Consider the following 22944-nt stretch of genomic DNA (forward strand, 5'->3'; position numbering starts at 1 on the left):
GTGATTCAAGACAGGGAAAACAGGAGCTTCTAAGAGATATGGCAGGGCTGTCTCTCATCCGTGTATACCCCAGGTGTCAGTGACTCCAAGGAATGTTAGGTCCCCTCCCTTTCCTGCAAGCAGCACAAGTCTCTGATCTCTGAAATGTGAGAAAAGCTGGGATACTGATGTTTGCTGCAGAGAGTCAACCCACGAGGTTGGCAAATCTTTCTCATTAAGAGTATGAAGTCTCTGGGGAGCAGAGGATGCCTGAGAATGTAAAGTGCTTTCTGCATGAGGTGACACCCTGAGTTCATTACCCAGTACTCATTTAAAAAAAAAAAAGGTATATGGACAGGTATGTTTAATCTCAGCACCAGGGAGAGAGAGACAGGAGGATCAAAAAAACCTGTCTAGCCAGTCATTCTAGCACAATCAGTGAGCAAGCTACAGGTCCAGAGATCCTGTTTCAAAAATTAGAGAGAGAATAACTGAAGAAGGCACCAGATTCTGACCTATCACACACACACACACACACACACACACACACACACACACACACACACAGACACACACACAGAGACACACACACACAGACACACACACACACACACACAGAGAGGGGGGGTGGTGGTTGTGGTGGTGGTGGTGGTGGTGGTGGTGGAGGGAGACAGAGACGACAGAGAGACAGAGACAGAGAGAGAGTGTGTGTGTAAGTTCTTTGAAATCAGGCTATCTCCGAGGTCACAACATTTCCAACCCCTTCTTTGGCTTCAAAGCACAGCTCAAAGCACACATCTGTTCCTCTCCTTCAACGTGAGTGAGCAAGAATGAGGTAATGGAGAAAACAGTGGAATCCGGACCCATCCATAGAACCCTAGAGAGGACAGGGAGAGAGACATAGTGTCATCAGGGACCTGGTGTGCTGTCTGGGTGCGTGGGGTCCGTGCAGAGAGTGCAAGGCTGTGCATAGCTAGCTAATACTCCACCCATGGCTGGTGACGTTCCAGAGAGGCGCCCCCACCGCGCCTTGGGCACAGGCTAAAGAGGGCTAGGCCTGGCCTGAAGCTTACAGGAATTGTCGAGCCGATGTGGACATCTGCACCGTCAAGCATGGACATGAACATTTATTTCGAGGGTGTGGGTGGGTGGGTGGGTGGGAGGGGAGAAACGTGTGCAGTGAGGAGCTTTCACAGTGGCCATAGCAAACCCCAGAGTCTCCCAGATGGTCCTCTTTTGGAGGTGGAGCTGCAGGGGTGATGGCTGAAAGGAGGAAGCTCCCTTCTAAGGAGAGGGTGCAGAGGGGTTCCTGGCAGCCCGAATCCTGGATGCTGACCTCATCCGGGCAGCCTTTAGGATGGTCTTGTCAAAGAGCTCTTTTTCACGGTAGTGCACGGGTGGGCCACGCAGGTACTTCTCTTCTGCCTCCTTGTAGCTAAGCTCGTCGAGGGCAGCGATGGAGCAGATGATTGCTTCTGGAAGAAGAACCTCCATGGTAAACCGGACTTTGTCTCCTCTTGCCAGCGAGAGCAGGGCCTCATCCGCTTCCTTGGATATTTCTTGCAAGTGTCTGGCCACGAGATGCAACTGGTCCTCATCCTCCAGGTAGGTCTCAATGCAGAAGACTTCCCTCTTTGATTTCCAAAGGTCGTCCAGCCACCTGGACGGTTTCCTGCCCTTCACAATGTCCCGCAGGTGCTGGTCGGCCCCCTTTCTCTTCACGATGAAGTCTACTAGCTTCTGGTTGGCTCTGTCCCAAGCGGCCCTCATGCGGTCAGGCAGGAGTTTCTTGCGGGGCCCCTTCCCACCCAGGGCTGTCTCCTCCTCCCAATCTTCCAAGTCGGCATAGCTCACCTTGGGGAAATCAATGTGCAGGTCGCCCTCTTGGATGGCTCTCCTTAGCGGATAACTGGCTTGGGAGGTGTAGTAGTCCATAAAGGAGCCCAGGAAGGAGCCACAGGCAAGGTCTTCTTTGTAGTGGTCAATCACTGAGAGGCACCAGCTGATGCCCTGGCTGTACACTCTGCTGGCTCTCCGCAGGAGCGATAATTTTGCTCCACAGTCCAGGTGCTTCAGCTTGCGGAGAGGGACTCTGACACCCCTGTGCTCAAACTGCATGTTGCCCTCGATCAACAGCACCCTCGCCATCTTGCCGTTTTTGCTGACACTCTTGACCACCGCCGGCCAGAAAGGAAGGTCCTGGAATTTGAACCAGACCAGCATGCCTCGTTCGATGGTACTCGGCTCTTGAGCAGAAGCCACGTTGGTGGCTTGGCGGTCTTCTTGAACTCCAGCCGCTCTCCTCTTGACCCCGGTGTTAGTTGCCTTTGAGTGCATCTTAGTTGCCAATTCTGGGAGCCCGCATTGTGCACACAGCACATGGATCTTCCTTTTCCGGGTAGCAATGCGGAGAGATCTTCGTAGCCTCGGGATTGGAGGCATGCAGGCTGCCGATGCTCCCTTTGAGTCTGGTTTCGGGGTCCCCCGGCCGGGGTCCTCCTCGTTCTCTGGGAGGGTGGTCTTCCTTTGGGCTCCAATAGCCCGGATCTCTAGGCTGCCGCACCGTACTTGTTGTTTGGGAGCTCTGGGCAAGGTAGAGACATGCCTCGGTGGCCCAGAGGCAGCCTGCTGCTCATTTTTATCCCGGGCACCCTCCCTGGAGGCCGGGGCGCTCAAAGACCTGAGCTTGGATGTGCTCAGCTTTCTCTTGCTGGGATTATCACCAGCATTTCCTGCTGGTGTCTTGCAGGAACCTGGCCACACTCTGGTGCGTCTTGGCATGTTTCCTTGCATTTCAAAGTGAGCGTGCCCAACAGCACTGTGCGCCCGGGCTTTCCCCCCTTGCACTGCAGGCATATTCGGTGAGCCCATCCACACAGATCCCGGGCGGCCCCGCTTCCCAGGACTCCTGTGGGAGAGCCCTTGGCCTTTCTGGTTGCGCCCTTGGAGGTGCAGGCGCTGGCGTGGGCTGGAGCTGGCCTGCTCTTTCGGAACCTTTGGCGCCGCTGTGCTGGTTCTTCTGCCACCTGCCCTTCCTCCTTGATACAAGCAGGTTCCCTCGCCCAGAACATCCAGTGCCACCTTGAGGGCTTTTCTGTATGCCCTGGTCTGCCTCGGCGAGCTTTTGCCCTGTGACTCCTTTCCTGCCAAGGAGGCGATGGTTACGGTTTCAGACTTGGTTAGGGGCCTCGCCTCTGTGCTCCTTACTCTCGTCTTCTCACCCACAGGCAGGATTTGGACCTCCAGGAAAGATGCCCCTCTCCTCTTCCTATGGGCTGAAGTCCCGGGTCTGGACAGCACCCTTGCAGGCCACAGCTGGCCCTTCCAGCCACAGAGCACATACTCTGCAGAGTCCATGGTGCTGTGCTGATCAGGACAGGGTGACTGGCTCCCTTGATTGTGGTGGGCACTGTGACTGCTGGTTGTCTCCGGCTTGGCTCCCCTGCCTGCGGTGCTATCCTCCCTCCAGAATCCGGTAGACAAGCTTGAACTGATGTCCTTGCTCAGAGTGATGTGGGCGTATCCTGTAGTGTGCGAGAGGGAAGCAGGGCTGCGTTAGGAAGGAATTAGCCTTTAGTGGACACAGATGCATCAGCTCAATGAGGTGAGGAGAGAGAAAGCAAGGGGGTGCACAAAGTCTGTTCCACAGAGCTGAGGGTGCATCCGGGAGAAGATGTGGAAGGATCCAGAGCAGATGTGTAACACACGGTTCCCCACCTGGGGCTGAGGTGGTGAACTTCCTCCTGGAGAGGTGAGTTTCTTTACATGGCTTGTGTATTTTCTTGCCCATCCAGTACCTTGGGGCTCCCTGGGGTTCCCTGGGGGTGGGGGGAGCCTCATTGTTCTCTTTCCTAGGGAGCTAATCCCACTCTGCCCCACCCCAGGAAGCCTGTGGACACCTAGTGCACCCGTGCCTTCCACACCAGTGTGATGCCAGGTTGAAGAGCAAGGGGGTAGGGAAATCTTCACGGTGATTTGCATAACATGGCAAGTAAGGATGGTTGAGGTCACTGTCATAGCTTCTGGCGTCCCTCCCCCTCCCCCAGCCCCCCATATTTTGGTTCAGATCTCTTGTTCCCAACTCTGTCCTGGACCTCGCTATGGGATCAACTGTCCACATGGCACAAAGGAGAGCCCCCAAAAGAAAGCACTTCATTGTGGAGAAATGCTTAGTAATTGGCAGGCTCAGTAGTGTCAGATGGAGAGCAACAGGGTAAGTGTCTCTGTTGGAATTGCCCACCCTCCTGCTGCAACCTCAAGTCTGGAGACCCTGCCACACCCATATCTGCTGGTGATAGGCACTGTTCTACCAATAGACCCCAGGCCACAGAACTCTCCTGCCCACAACCTCTGTGCCCTAACGTTAATCCACAAAGTCTTAGACAGGCAGGAAATCAAAGCAGTTAGCTTGATGACCTTGTATGGTCACTTGCCCATCCCTAAGTCCAGAAGGCATGCTTTGAATCGGAAGTGGTGTCCAGTCTCACCTGTAGGGCAGCACTCCTGTTCATGTTCCTCCATGCTCTGCCTCTCCACACAGTCCCTCCCCCTTGTGCTTCTCAGTGGAATCTCATCCCTTTCTTCTCACTGTGAGTAGGTGTGTATCAGGGTCTCTTCCTTTCCTGACTGCTCTTGCCTTTTGGGCCCGTGGTTTCCTGTCAGCAGTATGCATGTCGTGTGTGTGTGTGTGTGTGTGTGTGTGTGTGTGTGTGTGTGTGTGCGTGCGGGAAACAAAGCCCACATCTGTCTGATCCTCAAAAGAGGCCCACTGTGCTTGCCGAGAAGGACCACACACTTTAAAGGACCACAACACAGTAGAACCATGAAGGGCTCACATGCCACAGCTGCTTACCTCTCATGCGAGGATGCAGGTGCTTTCTGTCATTGATTGCCTGGGTGCCACCAGGCACAGTGAGGTAGAACACTGTGGACTCGGCTCCTAACACAGCTTCCTAAGGACACTGCTGTTCTTTGGGGCTCCCGTTACCCCATGTCCCTTCTGTGAGTGTGGGCACACTGAGCTCTCTTAGGGACTCCAGTCCTTATCCATAGCAATTCCCAACCATACAGAAATACGGGAGGCAGATGATATTCACATCATTTCCTCGGTCCTCCCCCTCCCACCCTCTCTGTATCCATAAACACCTGGTGTTACATTCTGGCTCCCTAGTCACTGCGCAAATGTGCGGCGGCCCTTCTGCCCTATTCCCATTCAAGTCTTACTGACTTCGAATCTGATTTCACAGTGTGTAAAGTGGCTATCTACATAAAGAAGCCTAGGTCTGTCCCAGGCCACACCTGCTGGGTGATGCAATAGTAAATGTGTACTGTGGAAGTCTGGGGCCCAATTTAGGGATCACCTGCAGTAATCTTTCCTCTGAGGAATCTGTGTGATCTCACAGGGTTGGCCTTCTCTGATCCAACCCCCTCAGAGCCCTGGGCCACAGCTGTCTCTTGAGGACACAGAGGAAAACATAGGTGCCTCAGTTACTTCAGGCTGCCTTCTGCTGGACCTTCCTAGCACATGCCCTCCAGCAAGGCTGAATGAGCACCATCAAGCCCCAACGTGCCCCCATGTCCAGGCACCACACCTCGGGCACAAGAGAGCCCACCCCTCACTCAGTGCCCTTAGCAACCACGGATGCCCGAGTTATGCTTATAGAACGCAAGCTTTTGACCCCAGGCAGGCCTTGCACGAGCTTCTGCTTCCCTCAAGCATGATGTTCTCAGCCTCACACACGTCCTGAGTTAGAAAATATACCTGGGAATACCAAGTATGTGTTCAAGCCCACAAACCAGGATATCCACGCAGCATCTGTAACTCAGTCATAAAGAGAAACGTTTGCACTCAGATCAGGCCATACTCTCCACAGTGTGTGTATTCCATCTGTGCATGCCTATTGCTCCAGGGCATAGAAAAGTCCTTACATTTTCTATAGCCTGCTTAAATATTGTCAGTATTGCCACCCGCCTCCATCGTTTCAGGCATCACCTCCAGTGCACTACCTTCAACGGTTACCTTTCCGATGAAAGAAGACTATCTTCCCCAGAGGTGCACAGAGAAGTGTGCGAGATAGGATCCTGAAATCTCTGTCTCAACACACGCTTTGGCTCCGTGCCCGAAGGCCTTCTATCAAGAACTTGCACACACGATCCCTGTGTGCGACGTCTAGTCACATTTTCTCCAGATGGGAGCTTCCAGATGGCTTCCCTCCCTGTGGTAAGACACACAGACAGGGGACAGTCTGATGAGAGGGTGCAAGAAGGGTACAAAAGCATATTGCTCACACACAGGGACAGAGATACACAGAGATCCAGATGATGTGCTGGTGGGTCAGAGAGAAACCTGTAATTACACATCCTGTAATACCCAGCTGATGCTTAACCCAACCGTGAGCAGAGTAAAGACTCAGTCCCGGACACAAACTAATACCTGTCCAGCGAACAAACTCTGCCCCTTCCTCAGGTGTTCATACCGCACTGATTTTACCTCAGTCTGCCTAGCTGTGATTAGTGGCCAGCTTGGAGGCGGCTGTCTTTTGGGGAGGCATTTCTTACTTCCTGTGTCAGGCCTCCAGGCCAAGAGACCTGGAGACCTTGGCTTCAATCCTCCAAGGAAACTGCCAGTCATCGTCCCCATTTACCTCCTCTTTAAATGCCTTCCAGCTTCTCTCCCTCAAGACAACACAAGCCACAACTATCTCAGGTAAGGTGCTGTCACATGAGCAGGGTCATTCTGTCAAGAGCACATGTGACAATCATCGCCAAACAGAGACGAGGCATCCGTTACGTAGGTTGGCGATCTATGCTTTCAGGGCCTGAAACGATAAAGCTGGTACCAAAGAGGTGTCACCTGAGGACAAAGAGACAGGGCTGGCTGAGCAGCCAGTCCTTGGGGCTTCGCGTCAAACAGTAGTAGTGAGAACCTTTCCTGTCCCGTGAAAGGGCCAGCACGCTCCCACGGCACACTCACAGGCTCAGCTCACACTCACTCAGGCTGGCTACAGGCACCTACCTATGCGCTTTGCGTGTCTGTCTAGTGATTCCACCTCTCCATTCTGTGAGTATCCTTCGCAAATGAATCTGTAACCAGGAAAGAATGGCTTGTCCCCGTTGTCATGGCAACCACCGTGTCATGGGGGAAAAAAAAAACAAAAACGTTCTTTCCTACTAGCCAGTTCTCTCTGGAAATCAGGAAGTGCTAATCCACCCAGGAGGCTGACTGTTCACTTCCATCTCTGTCACCTAGTTCCCTACCCCACCCCCTGCAGCTGCACACATGAAAGAAAGCATGCACACACACTACAGGAGGTGATGCTGACGTTCCAGGGTGCAGGGGGCCTTGGTGCAGGGGCTTTGACCACAGAGGGTCTGGGACAAGGCAAAACAAGAGACGGCAGGTTCTGTTCTGCCTTCATAAGATCAGGAAGGGGCCAGGTCTGAGGACACCTTTACACCTGCCAGAATCTGGAAGGCAGGCACGTTGTTTCTCCAGAGGTAAATAAGTGTTCTAGGTCACTTGGCAGAAAATATGGAGGACTGTGGACATGCAGGAATTCAGGTGGCATCATCAAAAAAAAAAAATCCATCTTGACTCTCAGGCAGCAAGGAGATAAAGCAAACTTCAAATGGCAGGAGGCTTTGGAAACCTCAAAGCGCACCCACAGGGACATATTTCCTCCAGCAGTGCCACACCTCCCAAACAAACCCAAACAGTACTAGGAAACAAGTATTCAAAAGCCCCAGGCTGTGGTGGATATTTCATTCCAATCAACGCACGCACGCACGCACGCACGCACGCACACGCACACACAACACACACACACACACACACTCACACACACTGAGAGAGAGAGAGACAGACGACAGACAGACAGACAGACAGACAGAGACAGAGAGAGAAACCATTTGCCTCTAAGCTGCCTCAAGGCATGCCTACTAGTCCATGTACCCATCCCTGCATCTAGTGGGATGCTTTCTCACCACATTAGATGACACCAATTTGGAAAGTTCACCTCTTCAGCGTTTTTCCTACTCTGACCATGACACATACATGGATAATTACAGAATGTGCCTTTTGTCTGACCAATTTCAGTTAAAATGCTCCCACATTCATGGAGTGGCAGTGCATTCCTTCTTAGTGCTTGGTAGTATTCTGTTGTGCAGATATACCATGCTTGGTGTATCTCTTTATCATGAGGGGGTAATTTGGGACTTTCTCACTGAGACTAGGGCTGCCATGAGCCTTTGTGTATCTATCTATATTTGCTCAAATGCTTCTATTCAGGGGATTGGTCCACACCTGGGGGTGGAGTGATTGTGTGATGGGCTGATGCAACAGTTCCCATTTTGATGAATGCAAGGGTGCTCCCCACAGTAGATACGGCATTGAAAATCCCCACAGCAACAAGGCCTTGGGATTCTTCCTGTGCTTAACAGTGGTTCTCAATTTCCTTCCTAAATAGCCAAGTGGGCAGGGGTGGAGGGAGGGGAGAGGTGGATTTAACTGCTGTCATTGTATGTTTCTTGCATAAGGTCAGATATCATGGTACTTGTGTTCTGAGCCCCCACGCTTTATGCATGCCCAAGATGATATGGTGGCAAAGCATGGCCATCTTAGATGCACAGTCCTTGGGAGAGGACAGTAGGACCATGAAGTGTCCGAACACAAGCTGAACAATACAGTGACTGCCAAGAGTCTCACTTATTCTTTAGCTGGGATTAAGCTCCTGAAGGCAATCAGGAAGGGGGCCCTGGATACTGCAGGCCTAAAAAGGCTGGGCACGAGACTGTACAGTGGGCGGGGGACTAGGGGCTTCCTTTTTCTGCCCCTTGTGTATTTTTGCACTCGTCATTGGACGCCCGGGTCCTCCAGAGAAGCAGCCACGAGTGATACTTAGACAAGAGGGGCTTACTGAGGTCCGATGCGCATGCGCAACCACAGACCTGAGTCAAGCCTGAACAGCTACAAGCCCCAAGTTACACTCGTGTGATTGCTGGATGGGTGTCCCTTAGGAGCACCTTCAGCTGGTCTCACGCATGCTTGCTTGCTGTGGGATGTTCTCTATGCTGTGAATGTGTTGTTCTGGCTGGTTAATAAATAAAGTGCTGATTGGCCAGTAGCCAGGCAGGAAGTATAGAGGGGACAAAGAGAGAAGAGAACTCTGACTCTGGGAACAGCAAGGCTGAGTCAGAAGATGCTGCCAGCTGTCGCCATGAGTGCCAACATGTAAGATACTGGTAAGCCACGAGCCATGTGGCAAGGTATAGATTAATAGATATGGGTTAATTTAAGATATAAGAAGTAGATAGCAAGAAGCCTGAGCCACATGGCCGTACAGTTAATAAGCAATATAAGTCTCTGTGTGTTTACTTGGTTGGGTCTGAGCGGCTGTGGGACTGGCAGGTGAGAGAGATTTGTTCTGACCGTGGGCCAGGCAGGACCAGGAAAACTGCAGCTACACTTGCTGATTTTTCTAGAGAGGCCAGCACCCTTAGTTTCCAGAAGTGAGGACTAGCCCTGGAAAAGGAGGGTCTCGGGTGACTGTCATGAAGCATGTCTGTATAGGTAAGTGGCTAGGTGTTAGGGCCCATGAGGTGATGTCATGGGCCTCACTTCCACCCTGGAGTGGACAAGGCCAGGAAGGGCTGCCTGGGAAAGCTTTGTGAAGGTGCTAGGGACCCCAAGGAGTGGGCAGGTCAGCGTGTGTGCCCCTGCAGAGACTAAGGACCTTCCACATGGCCCTTTCAGTACCCTTTTGGGTACTCCCGCCATTCTGCACAGGTCCATACTTCCCCATGTGGGAGCATTGCAAACAGGGAGCAGAGGTGCTCCGGGCACTTTCAGCCCTTCCTAGGTGAGTTCCCAGTTTATGCGTGCACAACCGAAAGCTCCAAGTCAAGTATGAGTTAATACGGGGTGGGCCTCAAGATGGAATAGCATTGGCCAGGCTCACATACACAGACATGGTTTCCACAGAGGTAGAACACTTTCCGGAAGTGAGGCATACCTGCCTGAGACCCCACCCCCCACTCCCCACCTCCACACCCCCGAGGACAAAGAGGATCTCGGGGATTGTGGTGAGCTGTGTCCCTGTAGGTGAGTGACTAGGTACTGGGACCCAGGATAGTCCCTGAGGTGACGTCCGGAGCCTGAATTCCACAGTGGAGTGGAGGAGGCCTGCAAGGGCTATGTGTGGGAAAGCTTTGATAGGAAGCAGGGACTGAGAGGAGTGGGCAGGACAGCATGTGTTCTTGCAGAAGGACTAGGGACCTGCCACATGGCCCTTTCTGACGTCTTTGGGCACATGAGACCTTCATCCGGGTCCACATGTCCACTGTTGGGCCTAATTAAAGCAGGAGTATGGGTGTTTCAGGGTCTCCCAGGCCTTAAAGCACAATTTCCCGTCCACCCGTGCACGGCGGTGGGTGGCCCTAACCAAGGAAAAGGCCTGGGCAGGCGCATGCGCACACACGCGCCCATGCTTTTCCACGGAGGCCGACTATTTTCTGCAAGTGAGGACTAAGCAGCTCTGACCACCCTGGAGGGGAAGCAGGGTTTCGGGTCGCAGTGCTGAGGCCTGCTCCTCTAGGTGAGTGGCCAGGTATTAGGACCCAGGATATTCCCTGAGGTGATGTCTGGCTCCCAAATTCCACACAGGAGGAAAGTCTAGGAATGCTTTGTGAGAGTTGCAGGGACCGAGGGGAGTGGACCAGGCAGCACGTGTGCTTAGGGAAAGACTAGGGACCTTCCACATGGCCCTTTCTGCGGTCTTTGGGTACTTCTGATGTTCTCTCGGTCCACATGCCCATAGGTGGGACTATTTGAAAGAGGGGTGTGGGTGTTCAGTGCCTCGCAAGCCTTAGTGCAGTGGTTTCTAGGATGCGCATGCGCAACCCCGAGACCCAAGGCACGCATGCGTGAGTGCCAGTTGGGCCTCAGGATGGGGGCGGCGGCCTGTTTCACACATGCGCAAACGTTTTCCACTGAGGTGAAATACTTCCGGAAGTGAGGTCTCACTAGCTGTGACCGCCCTCGAGGACGTTTTTCCACTGAGGTGGAATGCTTCCGGAAGTGAGGTCTCACTAGCCGTGACTGCCCCTCGAGGGTAAGAGTGGTTTGGGGGGATTGCAGTGAGGCGTATTCTCCTAGCTGAGTGACTAGGTGTTGGAACCTACCGTAGTCACCCATAAGGCGACTTCAGGAGCCTAAATTTCCCCATCGAATTGGAAAAGGCCCGGGAGGACAGTCTGGGAAAGGTTTGTCAGGGCCACAGGGACTGAGAGGAGTGGGCAGGACAGCATGCGTCCTGGTGGAGTGTCTAGGGACCGTCTCTGCGCACTCCAGACATTCTCGCGGGCCCATATTTCTACAGGTGGGACCATTTAAAAGAGGGTTCTGGGTGTTTCGGGCCTTTCTAGGCCTTAGTTGCACAGTTTCGGGTTCACACAGTTTCACACAGGTTCTGGAAAGTTTCAGTAGTACATGCAGGCGCAACCTCAACCCCCACACCCCCACACCGCCACACCGCCACACCCCCACACCCCCACACCCGCCCTGGCCCTCACCCAGTCACACATATGCGATTGCCATGCTTGCTTTTCCAGATGCAGAGATGCTTACTTTCTGGGAAGCCTAGCTAAGTGTGACCCACCTTCGTGGGTAAGGAGGGTCTCGGGGATCATCGTGAATCCTGTCCACCTAGGTCTGTGAGGAGGTATTGGGACCCAGGATAGCACATGACATCCAGAGCCTCACTTCCAAATGTAACTGGAGGAGGCCGGATTGAGCAGTCTGAGAAAGCTTTGTTGGGGCCCCAGGCCCCTAGGGGAGTGGGCAGGACAGCTTTGCCTGCTGGGGGAGGGAGTAGGGACCTTCCTGGAGGCACTTTTTGTACTCCTTGGGTATTTTCCAGATTGGTCCACGGGAGAGAGCTAGACAGGCAGGCATGCTGGAAAGAAGGGGTGCTCTGGGCCTTTCCCACCCTTGATAGTGCAGGTCTCATTTCAGGCACGTGCAACTGCAAGCCCTGAGTCCCTAGGCATGATTTCTGGGTGGACCTCACCATGGAACAGGGTTGGCTAGACCCGTGCCTGCACGCTTTTCCTGCTCTTCCAGAAGCAGGGATTCTTAAGTTCAGGAAGTGAGGACTAACTGGGTGTGACCACCCTCGAGTAGAAGGAGGGTCTCGGGGGACGGTGGTGGAGCAGGTTCACTTGGATGGGTGACTAGTTATTGTGACCCAGGGTAACCCTTGAGATGATGTCTGGAGCCTCACTTCTGCATCAGACTGCAAGCAGGGGGAGAGGGGTGGGGGGGGGAGGCGGATCTGAGAACGATTTGTCAGGATCGCAGGGCCCTGGAGGAGTGGGCAGGACAGCACGTGTTCTGCTGAGGGAAGTCCAGTTCCTTCCGGCCCCTGTTACTGCAGTTCCCAGCTCAGTCAGGTACAACTGCAAGCCCAGGTTACCACACATGCTCGATTACTGGATGGGTCTCATCCTTTAGCACCTTGGAGCAGGCTCACACATGCCTGCATGCTCTCCCCCTAATCAGAAATCATTCCATTCAGGGAAATGGGCCCTGCTCAGGTGGGACAAGCCTCTGAGGGGAAGAAGCATGGCCACCTAATCTGAGTGGATCCCTGTTCTGAGGTTCTGCTGGTTACAAAATCAGAGTCAGCCTAGGCCCACACAGTGCTTGGTGGTGGCACAGAATCACAGGGTGTCGGGGGCCTGGTTGAGGTGATTTCTGCAAACCTCCCTTCTGCAAGGGCCTAGACAGAATCCTGGGCTCTGCAGGTACTAGAAGGTGTGTGGGAAACAGAGTGAGGGATGGGCGAGAACATGGAGGGTCCCCATTGCCCCTTGTGTACTCTTTGGTCACCTGTCGTGCATGGCAACTGCTGGGCCCGAGCCAGGCACGTGTGACTGTTGGACCCATCTGTTGCAAGAGCACCTCCTAGCCCACCTCTTGAGTTTGCCTGATACGCCCAGGCCATCCATTCATCTGTGCCAGGGCAGCCTCAACCAAGGATGGATACTTGGCCCACCACAGGCAAGTGTGCCTGCAGGGCCAGCCTCAAGTAGGTAAACTTGCTGAGGGGCCCTGCACAGGGACAGAAAGATGCATATTCACCTGCTGGGTGCTCAACCCTAGCCTGTATCACCTACCACGCATGTCAGGCACCCCCCTCCAGACCCCACACACCCCACCCACCACCATGCACGCATGTACTTGCGTGCACATACACAGACACAGACACAGACACACACACACACACACACACACACACACACACACACACACACACACCCCTCATATATGTATGCCATCTGGGCCCACTTGCTGGGCCTTTCTCACATATAGGTGCTGTTCCAGCCAATCAGTAAGCATGCTTGCTTGTGGAGGTAGGCAGTAGCTAGGTGTTACTTTCCTGAAAAGAGAAAGAGGTTTCTGGGGGGGGGGGAGGTGTTCTCATAATAGGATCCTCTTGGTGGGTGACAAGAAATCAGCAGAAAGGGCTGAGACTGAGGGCTACAGGCCTGTGGGGAGCTCTGCATTCAGCCAGAAAAATGGAACAGAAAGTGATTGGATGTGGTGGGATATCAGTGTCATCCTCCTGCCTCCTCTTTGCTCCAGCACAGCAAGTGCCAGGACACATGGCCACAGCCTGTGGAGTCCCGGTACCTGTTTCCATTGCCGTCATGAAATTTCTTCTTGGTGTCTTTACTGTCTGTGCACACCAACATTTCAGGAGTTCTGCCCAGCCCGGCAAGGTCCCAGCCATGTCAACCAAGGAACAGAAAGACATGGAGAGACGTGCCAAGCGCCCAAGGGTTGATCAGAATCTCCCATCAGATGACTTCCAGAACCCAGATGCAATCACCCCTGGTAACAACTGATAAGGGGCATACAGGGCTGGGCCTAACGGAGAGGACATTCTACTACTCCTTGGCAGGTGGAGCACAGGGCTGGCGTGGTACTAACCAGGTCATTGCATGGGATTGGGTGGGTGGGGTGGAGATGGGAGATTCGGGTGCTGAGAGCTGATTCTCAAGCGTGTTCTGGGTTTCTGTCCCCACCTGACGTTCTCACCCTGTGGCGGAGGTACAAGGCTCACAGAGGAGAGCCATTGTCCTGGCCAACGTGCCTCTGACAGAGCCCATGGGTCACAGTGGATTTCCTTGAAAAGCTTGTACAAATACATGTAGCTGCTGTCCCCAGACTCTGGCCGAGCTGAATTTCACGTGTGTGTGTGTGTGTGTGTGTGTGTGTGTGTTGGGGTGGGGGGCATGAGTTCCTGGAAGACTACTTTAAAACTGTTGTTGGCCATGGGCTCAACCAACCCTAGAGTGAAGCTGTTTCCCATGTGTGATGATGAGAACAGCACACTTCATTTGCAAAGGTTTTTTTTTTTCCTTTCTTCTCAATGCAGCAAACAATCCAGCAGTTGATACCAGTGAGATGGGCAGCTGTTCCTCAGGACCAGACGTGCAAGCGGCCAGGTGATGTCTTAAAGGAACTTTGGCCTGTCCCAGGAGGTAGTTTCAGTGTGGTTACATGCAGGCATACAAAGAAATTTCTGCCCTTTGCTGGAAAATGGATCCAAACGGGGAGTTTGGTGTTAAGTGAAATAAGCCAGCACCACAGAGACCACAGTCACCTGTTTTCTCTCATTTGATGATCCTAAATTATAAATAGGTCCATAAAATAATAGAAGCCAAATTCAGAAGAGAGGCTGGGAAGAGGCAGGCAATGCCCAATAGAGGGGAAGGTTTGAGGAGTAGAGGCAGACTCTGGAGGTTGAATATGGTCACATGGCATGAAAGTTGAAGAGACACTGGCTGAGTGATAGAGGAAGCCTAGCAGGAGGGTACTGAGGAAGGATGAGAGTGAATATAGCTGGAGTGCACGACAGATGGGTGAGTACACCTTTATGAAGCGCCTTGCAGCTGTACCGTGAATGGATTCCAGTAAACCTTTAGTATAAAATCCCCTACGCTGCCACAACATAACACGAAGTCACCGCTTGAGGAGAGGAGACACTTCCGTGGAGCTGCCTGCAGTTGGGCAGGGAACGGACGCCAGGGATGCAGTTTTCATGTGTCATCCAACACCCAGCCAGAGGTTGGGGTCCTTGGGGATACAGCTGACTTTGAGTCACCCATGCTCCAGTAAGTAACCCTTACCCATGTGCCCCTATGTATTCTGCAGTGAACTCATTGGTTCACTGTGAAAACGCGAATAAAGGAATAAAAGTAATGGCCCCAAACAGGAAAATCCAACTTTGCCTCACGTAAGCGCTAGTCTCTTCAAAACCGAGCGCCTCACCTTTCCTTCGAAGCAAACTTGGCATGTTTGTCCTCAATTAAGGATCCTTGTGTGCATTTTCCATAGGGAGCCTGTTCAGAAGAGGATACCGGATTTCAAAGGTGTGTTTGAGCAGATGTTGCTAGTCCCAGAGCCCTCTTTCTGACCCTACAACTTAAGATGTGGTGAGAACGTGGTCACCAGCCAACAGGACTCTGTTACACTTCTGTCGCCCAGAGGATTTTTGGGGGGTGGGGTGGGGTGGGGTGGGGGAGACAATAAATTACCATTTATCCTTCAGGCGGCACCTTTAGTTTAACTTTTAACTAGCCTCTCTGAGCAGGGGTGTGTTGTAGCTGTCACTGAGGCCTCGGGGAGAGTTTCCTGCTTCCTGCATTGCTGGAGAGTGTTACTAGGGATGATGGGCAAGCAGATAAATCTCTGCCTTTTACCTTTACTGCACGAGTGGCATGTCGCATTTCAACAGCTGTTTTTCACCTTCTGAATTAAGTCATTTTTTTTTTCCTGGCTTTCCGAAGTTGCTCTCCTCCAGGAACCCCTGCCAAAGGAGGGCATGGAAAACAGCCTTTAGGCCATACACGTTTATGAGCCTGTCAGGGAACGCTGAAGGCAGCCACACTGTGGACAGGGAAGAAAAGGGTGATAGCATGCAAACATCATGCATGCCACACTAGCTTGTTTTCCGTCATCCACAGTAACCAAGTCAGTGTATCACACGCCCCTCAGGCTGAGACAGCTTTTATTCACTTGTATAGGTGGCCCTAAAACAGCATTACTGGAGAGACACCGTCAGTTCTTAGCCAGTGTATTGAGTCAGTTCGTACAAGCAAGGATGTCTGACAGCATTGCTCTCTCTGGTACAGATGAACTGCTTGGGTTTTTGAGGTGTCCAGAAAATGGTTTGTCAGGGGCGGTCACTCGTCAAAGCTCGATGCCCCCACACCTGTATTCCTAGCACTAGGAAGTGAAGGCAGGAGAATCAGGAACTGGAAGTCGCCCTCACTTGCCTCTCAAGTTTGAGACCAGCCTGGGCTACACAAGACCCGGTCTCAAATTAAAAAATAAAAATATAACGAAGAGCAAAATGGACACCAGATCTTTAGATACTCCTATTACCGTGTAGGTGATGTGTCAGGGATGAAAGTGCGCCTCTTCCTCTGGGTATTTGACTTAAAGTGATAGCATTTCCTTTCTCGACTAGGTGACGTTAATCGGTACCTTCTGGCAAAGAGGAAGCAGTTTGAAAAGGATATAAATGCCTCTTTCAGCAGCCTGAATGAAAACCTCCAGAGTGTTTTCAAAACCCAACAGAAGTCAAGGTAAAGTTGTGACCCTCTTGTCAAGGAGACCTGTACAGGCTTTGACTCTTCCTTCCAAAGTCACTCCTGCCTGCCATTGTGATCCTGCACAGAGTGGAGTCGCTAATGGGACCTACATAGCACTGCATTTTATCTATGAGCTAGTCCTATTCATAGCTGGTGGGACCCCCCCCTTCCCCCCTCTTTAAGCAGCTGAGATGTATTAGCTTCAAGACTGGCAAGAGACCAGCTTCCCCCTTACCAGATAACTTCCTGCAAGGAAGGCCAGTCTTCTATGGTCTACAAAACTATACCTATTAGGAGGTACCATCAGCACTCTTTTTGGTAGATCGTTGTGCCCATGTGGGGGGGGGGGGAGGTTCTGTGCCCTCTCCGTGTATCTAAGTCCCAGAGGATGAAGGGTATGTTGCCTTCACAACACAGACTTGGGCTCTCAGAAGAATCTCCAGGTTACTCCATAAGGGAAAGGGAAGAGGAGTCTAGTTTTAAGCCAGGAATGCAATCTTGGGAAATGTATGCATCAGAGCGTCCTAGGTGTTCGAGAAGGAAGACACGTGAAATGGCGCGTCACTGGCAGCAAATTAGGACAACATTCTTCTGGGACGAGAGTCACATTGCCGCCTCTCAAGAGCCAATTTCATTCATGTCCCCTTTCTCTTTTGCTCCCCGCTCTGGTTTCAAAACGTTGAGTGTGTGTGCCATTGCCTTACCCACACGCAGTGTGACAATGCTCAGCAATTGTTACTGTGTTTTACAGGCAGGAGCTTCACTCCATGCACTCCCAGGTGTTTGAGTCTCTGTATCACAAGTGGCTGGACGAGGTGGGGAGAGCAAGGGAGCAAGAAGAACACCTTACTGTGAGTGTCAGGGCTTCAGTGCATCAAGTCGAGAGGGAAAGGGACAGGACAGGACGTGAGCATACGGAGACAAGGAGGATGGTGAATGTGGCCTGGAGAGACTGGCCATCCTCTCTGGCTTGCTTCTTTTTCTGTAGAGGGGTGATGTGGTCATGGGTTAGGAGCCAGCATGGGGGGCTGGGGAGGCTGAGCAGGCACTGCCTGGAGAGTGCAAGAGAAGGTATGGGCTTGTATGCTCAGAGGGAGGGGACCCTTTGTGATCCACACAGTGCAGATGCCAAATAGTGCGGGACGGGGTGGGGTGGGGGTGGGGTGGGGGGAGGGTCCCAGGTGGCCTTCTGACACAGTGATCAGGGAGGCAGAGTGAGAACGGTCAGTATGGACACCGAGTAGTGCGGTCTTGGAGGAATATTTCATCCTGATGGAGGACAGAGCTGTACTCCCAAAGGCGCCGACTTCCAAAGGTGGGGAAGCAGAACCTAGAATCTGAGGGAGATGGAGACAGATTCCAGTCTGGTGGTGAGGAGCATGTTCTCTGGACCCCATTGCTTGGGATGCAACCATAGTCCTGACACTTGCTCATTGTGAAAGCTCAGGAAAATAATTAACCTCCCTGCCTCAGTTTCCTAGGACTGAAAGCAGACCTGTGAAGAATCCCTACCTTTCTAGACTTTGCGTAGTCGGTGGTTTCATTTTGTGGCATGTTGCTATGGAACGTTTGACTGTGGGAGCTGATGCATGTTTGCTATTCGTCTTCCCTGCCCTTCTTATTTGGTTGATAATGTAGTTGATGGGAGGTTACAAGCTGGGGAATGACTGGTTGATGAGGAAGGCTTAGGTCAAAACTTTTTTTTTTTTTTTTTGAAAAGAAGGGTTTCCTTGGAAGCTATTCTGTGTCCTCGTTGTATTAAAATAAATACTTTATGAACACAAAGGAATGCTTTGTACTTAATTTTGGTGAGGTGAGAATCCACAGATTAGGTGGGTCTTGTGTTAATTTCAAAATGAATAATTATTTCATAGAATTTTTGCACAGGCTTGACAGACTATCTCACTCTGTGACTGGTCAGACCGTGTTATGTTGCTTTTGGCAGTGAAGGGCATGTCTTCAAACTTGTTCATGAATGCCAGAACACAAAACATCACGGGAAGCAATTCCTGTAAGCAGCAGGGTTGGATGTTCAGTTTTACTGACATTTTGTCATTGATTCCCTCTATTGCAGCTTATAGCTCAGCAGCAGATGAAGATTTTACAGAAAGCTCTAGAGGATCATGAAACCAGGATTGAAAACGCTAAAGATTTATGTGACACAGTTTTGAAGGTCTGGTGGATTGCACTTGTTAACAGAACACACCCATTTTATGTCACACCAGGTGTCTATGAAAGCAGAAGACAGGTTGGCCCTTTCTCAGGTTGTGGGAGAAGTAATTAGTTTTGAAATCCGGGATCACATTCTCTTTGGATTATTGTCCCCACACATAGGAGAAATGCTAAGGTTTGTTTAAGCTGGGAAACTGATGACAGTGTTGGGGGCAGTGTTCTAGCATGGGAGCTGGTGACTGGAAATTTGCTTAGAAAGGAGCATACTGCATCGCAGTGATGAGCTACTATTGACCTCCCGTGACATTTCGAGGGAAATTGGCAAGTCTGGGGATCCTTCTGGTTTTCTTTGACTCGTTTGGATTGGACAGGTCGGTCAAACAAGCAATGGGCAAGGGTAGGTTTTATTTTCTTTCATGTTGAGTGTTTTGCAGTCTTCCGACATCAGCATTGTTCTTGAGTATTGGTGGTCGTGTATTTCAAGAGCTCCCCAAGAGATGTGGGGAATGACAAAGCTGGCAGAGGATTAACCCTCTTTGAACTGAGAGCTGCGAGCTGGCAATGGTAGCCTTGCTGAAGCTCTAGGTCCTGAGTGACCTCTATATACCCAGGAGTTGAAGCAGCCCTTCAATGGGAATTCTTTTTGATGCTCTCATTTAAATAGGCTATGAAATAATCTCTCCTCATATCTGATTCTGATGCCTTAACTCAAGTGCTCAGTGTGCCAAGGTAAATTAAATGTTTTCAAGATGCTATCGAGAAGCTAGGTCTGTCTTTGCTGAGCAAGCATGAGTACCCCAGTTAGTACCCTAGTGTATATCCCCAGCAGCCATGTGTCCTCCAGGCACGGCAACAGGTGCCTATAACCCCAGAGTGGTGAGGGTAGAGAGAGAGACACAAGGAGCCCTGGGGCTTGTGGGACCACCAGTACAGCCAAATTGGAAAACCCCGGGTTTAGTGAGAGACCCTGCCTCAAAAAGTCATGTGGTGAGCGGTTCAGGAAGGCGCAGGCACACGGGAGCACACACATATGCGTGCAAACATGTACATGTGAAGGAAATCACTTTGAGTGTTTTTTTTTTTTATCACCTCTGGTCTCCACACCCAAGCACACATACATGGACACCCTCTGGCACACACCCATGCACACAGAAAAGTAAAACTGAATTTTCAAGACCTTGGGGGCCATCTACATACATCCAGTCCTTTAGGAAGAGCTTAAGGAAAGGGAACATGCAGCTCTAGTGCAGCTGAATACTGCTTGGGAACTGGTTGGAAGAACTGACCGGAAAGGCTTGCTTCTAACTGTGAGTGCTCAATGTGAGTAGCACCACAGAGGGAGCCTTGTGACTGGGCCTCTCTGGCTTCCCAGGTGGTCCCTGCCCTTCTGCCCTGTGCTCTTCTGCCTCTCTCACTCTCTTGATCTCCCTCTGCTTCTCCACTCAGGCTTCCTTCCTTTCCTAGTCCTTGGCTCTGGCTCTGAGGGACTGTTGTTCTCTAACATGGCCTTCCCCTCTTCCAGATTTCCCAGTGGCCTTCCTTCTTAATTCTCTCTGCTTCCTGTGTCCTCTGCACAACACGCCCGCTCCCCCCCCCCCCAGCCTCTTGACAGCTTCACTGGCTGCCTGCTTCCCTCTGTCCATTTTGTCTTCCCTCCTCCCAGTGCACCAGCTTCCCCTGAAGTGGCTCCTATTCCGTGTCCATGCTTTGCTTCTGCTCTTTGCCCAGAAAGCTCCCCGCGCCTTGTCTTCCCTAAGGAAATCCTATGTTTTTACGGCTTGAAGTCACCATTTGTGTCCTTTTCAGCCGCGAGCCCAGCAAGCTCCCCTTCCATACCTGTTTTCAGCTAGTGTGCATGTCATCTGTTCCCAAGCTGCTCTGGGCCCTGAGAATAGGGCAGAGACCGAACAGGCATTTTGCAATTTCTGGACAGAGGGTGACACAGTTCTTTCTCCTCTGTGTCCACCACTGCAGTGTTCTTTGAGAGATCAGAGGGGTTTGAGTCCCCGCTTGCGCTTTTCTTAGATTGAAGGGTCATGGGATCGTACACTGTGTCTTCCTCTGAAAAATCACATTCCATGGACATAGCGAATGGCTCCTTCCTCTGGGGAAACCTTGGGGGTCTCCAACGTGGGCCTGTGCCTCGTTTTCCATGTCTGCTCCGTGGGACCTTTTAACTGATCCTCCACCCATTTTCCGAGATAAGTGCCTTAGCTGTTGTTGTCCCACAAGGGCACCACCTTAAAATGTGGCACTGGAGCTTTGTTTGGAGTGGCTATTTAGATGTGTGTGAAGTAGCCACTGTTCTTACTTTGAATTCATAACAAGCCTCCTTTGGATATGCAAAGTCGGTTCTTTTAAAATTAAATGAGGTGAGGTGTCAAGCCAAGCCAGGGCTTTGTGCTCAAGCAGAGTTTTGTTTGTTTGTTTGTTTGTTTGTTTCAGAAAGCCAAGGACTTGAGTAAACATCGAAAAGCTTTTATTGGTGGTGAAGAAAGTGAAGTGAAGAAAGAAATCTGCAAGGCGCAGGACAGAGTTATCATGGAAACTGTAAGTCCTGTGTCTGTAATGCCTTGTGCCTCGGGATGGCTTCCTACGGGCAGAGATGGAATAACAATTCCCTAATTCTCCATTTCCAAACAGCAAGAGCAAGATGTGTCTGTTGTTGAAACATACCTTCAATCCCTGGTCCTTGACCACTCTGAAGAAACCACCTGAAGCTCACGTAGAGGACGCACAGGGAGCATTAGCCGTGCTAAGAGGACGTTAGTAGCAGTCAGGGCAGCTCCTTTCTCTTTACTTTGCCTGTTAGAAATATGACTGAGACTCTGTTAACCGTTAAGTCAACCCCCAACAGTTCTGTGAGTAGCAACAGTTCAGTGTGGATCCTCTAGCCCCCGACAGCAAGGGAGATACATTCTCCCCAGCAGTGGCACTCTCATTTTGCAAGAAAATGTCATTTGATTTCACGATTGGCTTCTTTGGTTCCCTGTCACTTGCCCAAAGTGAATGTTACCTGTCTTATTTTAGGAAGAAATAAATAACGGTGGGATCCATTTTTCTCTGCGTGCTTTCATTTATTCAGGAGGTCACAGAGCCAATTCCATTGCAAACGGGCCTTTATAGGAAAACCAACCCAACATGTTCACTCAGACTTAAAACTGAGCACAACTCATGTTTTCCTGCCCAGATGTGCTAAACTGTTGACAGCGTTCCCACAGCAGAGCCAGATCTTAACGTGTTGGGTGTGAGCTTGCAGTGGGGCTGTGGCATTTCCCAAAGACTCATTTCTGGGCTGTATTCAACACTGGTTGGAAGACACCTGCCCTTATCTTTGGTCACAAACATTTTATCATCGATGAATATCTACATGAGCATTTACAGTTTCAGAATTTTAGATGGGTGTTTCCAGGAGCAATTTTTATAGTGCTTCTATTATTCATATTATTTACTCAGCTTGGATGTGGAATTGTACACAATAGGCCTCTAACTCTAAAAATTAAAGATTTCCTATTTTTTCCCTTATTTTTTCCCTGTGCTGTTTTATAAAGTCTTGAAAACCTTTTTCTGAATCCATTTGAAGTTGTCTTTAATATATCCTTTATGCATATTCTTTGTGTAGCTTACAATTAAAAAGAAAACCCATCTCCCAAAACTGATTTCCATATTTCCCCCATATTCCTCATTTCATGTGTCTGTATTATCCATTCTTCTCTTCTTTTGTATATTTTTAAAATTGATTTATATATTTGAAATTATCCTTAGTTTTACAAGTGAATGTTCTTCATGATTTCATTACCACATATGTATATCTGCATATCTGCATACTGTATATATACCAAGCCACCAGACTTCAACCCTTTTCTTTCTTCCAAATATGCCATCTTCCAAAATCACCTGTTTCCAACAGTCTTCTCTTCTGTTTTCAGGGCCTTTAAATTATTACTTTTTTTCTCCACATATGATAGATAATATATTGTACTTGTGTTTCTACGTCTGGCTTTTTTTCCCTCTTAGTATCCTACAGTTCCATCCATTTGCTTACAAATGGCAGAATTTCATTCTCTTCATAAGCTGGGGGAGGCTTCAGATTTGTATGCATTTATGTAATTTTTTTGCCTTCATGAGTTGGCC

The 22944-nt window shown here is 50.8% G+C and overlaps 1 protein-coding gene and 1 pseudogene across 10 annotated transcripts; one reads left to right on the top strand and one right to left on the bottom strand.

The window, feature by feature from the left end:
• Positions 1 to 1086: 1086 nt before the first annotated feature.
• Positions 1087 to 7041, bottom strand: LOC143271034 (putative PWWP domain-containing DNA repair factor 4 pseudogene; annotated as a pseudogene). Of its 2 annotated transcripts, XR_013048298.1 has the most exons (3): positions 6995 to 7041; positions 5999 to 6194; positions 1087 to 3503 (listed from the first exon to the last, which is right to left on the bottom strand). The product of XR_013048298.1 is annotated as a putative PWWP domain-containing DNA repair factor 4 pseudogene, transcript variant X1 (transcript). The 2 variants fall into 2 exon arrangements; XR_013048299.1 differs by lacking the exon at positions 6995 to 7041 and having other exon boundaries at positions 5986 to 6113.
• On the top strand, positions 6060 to 22055 carry LOC143271035 (X-linked lymphocyte-regulated protein 5C-like). 8 transcript variants are annotated; one of them, XM_076562861.1, is made up of 10 exons: positions 8603 to 9219; positions 9460 to 9547; positions 13737 to 13873; positions 14418 to 14487; positions 15380 to 15414; positions 16515 to 16632; positions 17390 to 17489; positions 18713 to 18811; positions 21256 to 21360; positions 21454 to 22030. In XM_076562861.1, exons 3-10 carry the CDS (start codon positions 13768 to 13770, stop codon positions 21526 to 21528), a joined length of 708 nt encoding a protein of 235 aa, XP_076418976.1. In that variant the 5' UTR covers positions 8603 to 9219; positions 9460 to 9547; positions 13737 to 13767; the 3' UTR covers positions 21529 to 22030. The 8 variants fall into 8 exon arrangements, with proteins under 8 accessions (XP_076418970.1, XP_076418972.1, XP_076418969.1 ...); XM_076562855.1 differs by lacking the exons at positions 8603 to 9219; positions 9460 to 9547 and adding an exon at positions 6060 to 6199 and having other exon boundaries at positions 21454 to 22034; XM_076562854.1 differs by lacking the exon at positions 9460 to 9547 and having other exon boundaries at positions 8341 to 9219; positions 13622 to 13873; positions 21454 to 22037.
• The last annotated feature ends 889 nt before the right edge of the window (positions 22056 to 22944 follow it).

Source organism: Peromyscus maniculatus, chromosome X (genome assembly GCF_049852395.1).
Source record: "Peromyscus maniculatus bairdii isolate BWxNUB_F1_BW_parent chromosome X, HU_Pman_BW_mat_3.1, whole genome shotgun sequence".
NCBI classification, from domain to species: Eukaryota; Metazoa; Chordata; class Mammalia; order Rodentia; family Cricetidae; genus Peromyscus; species Peromyscus maniculatus.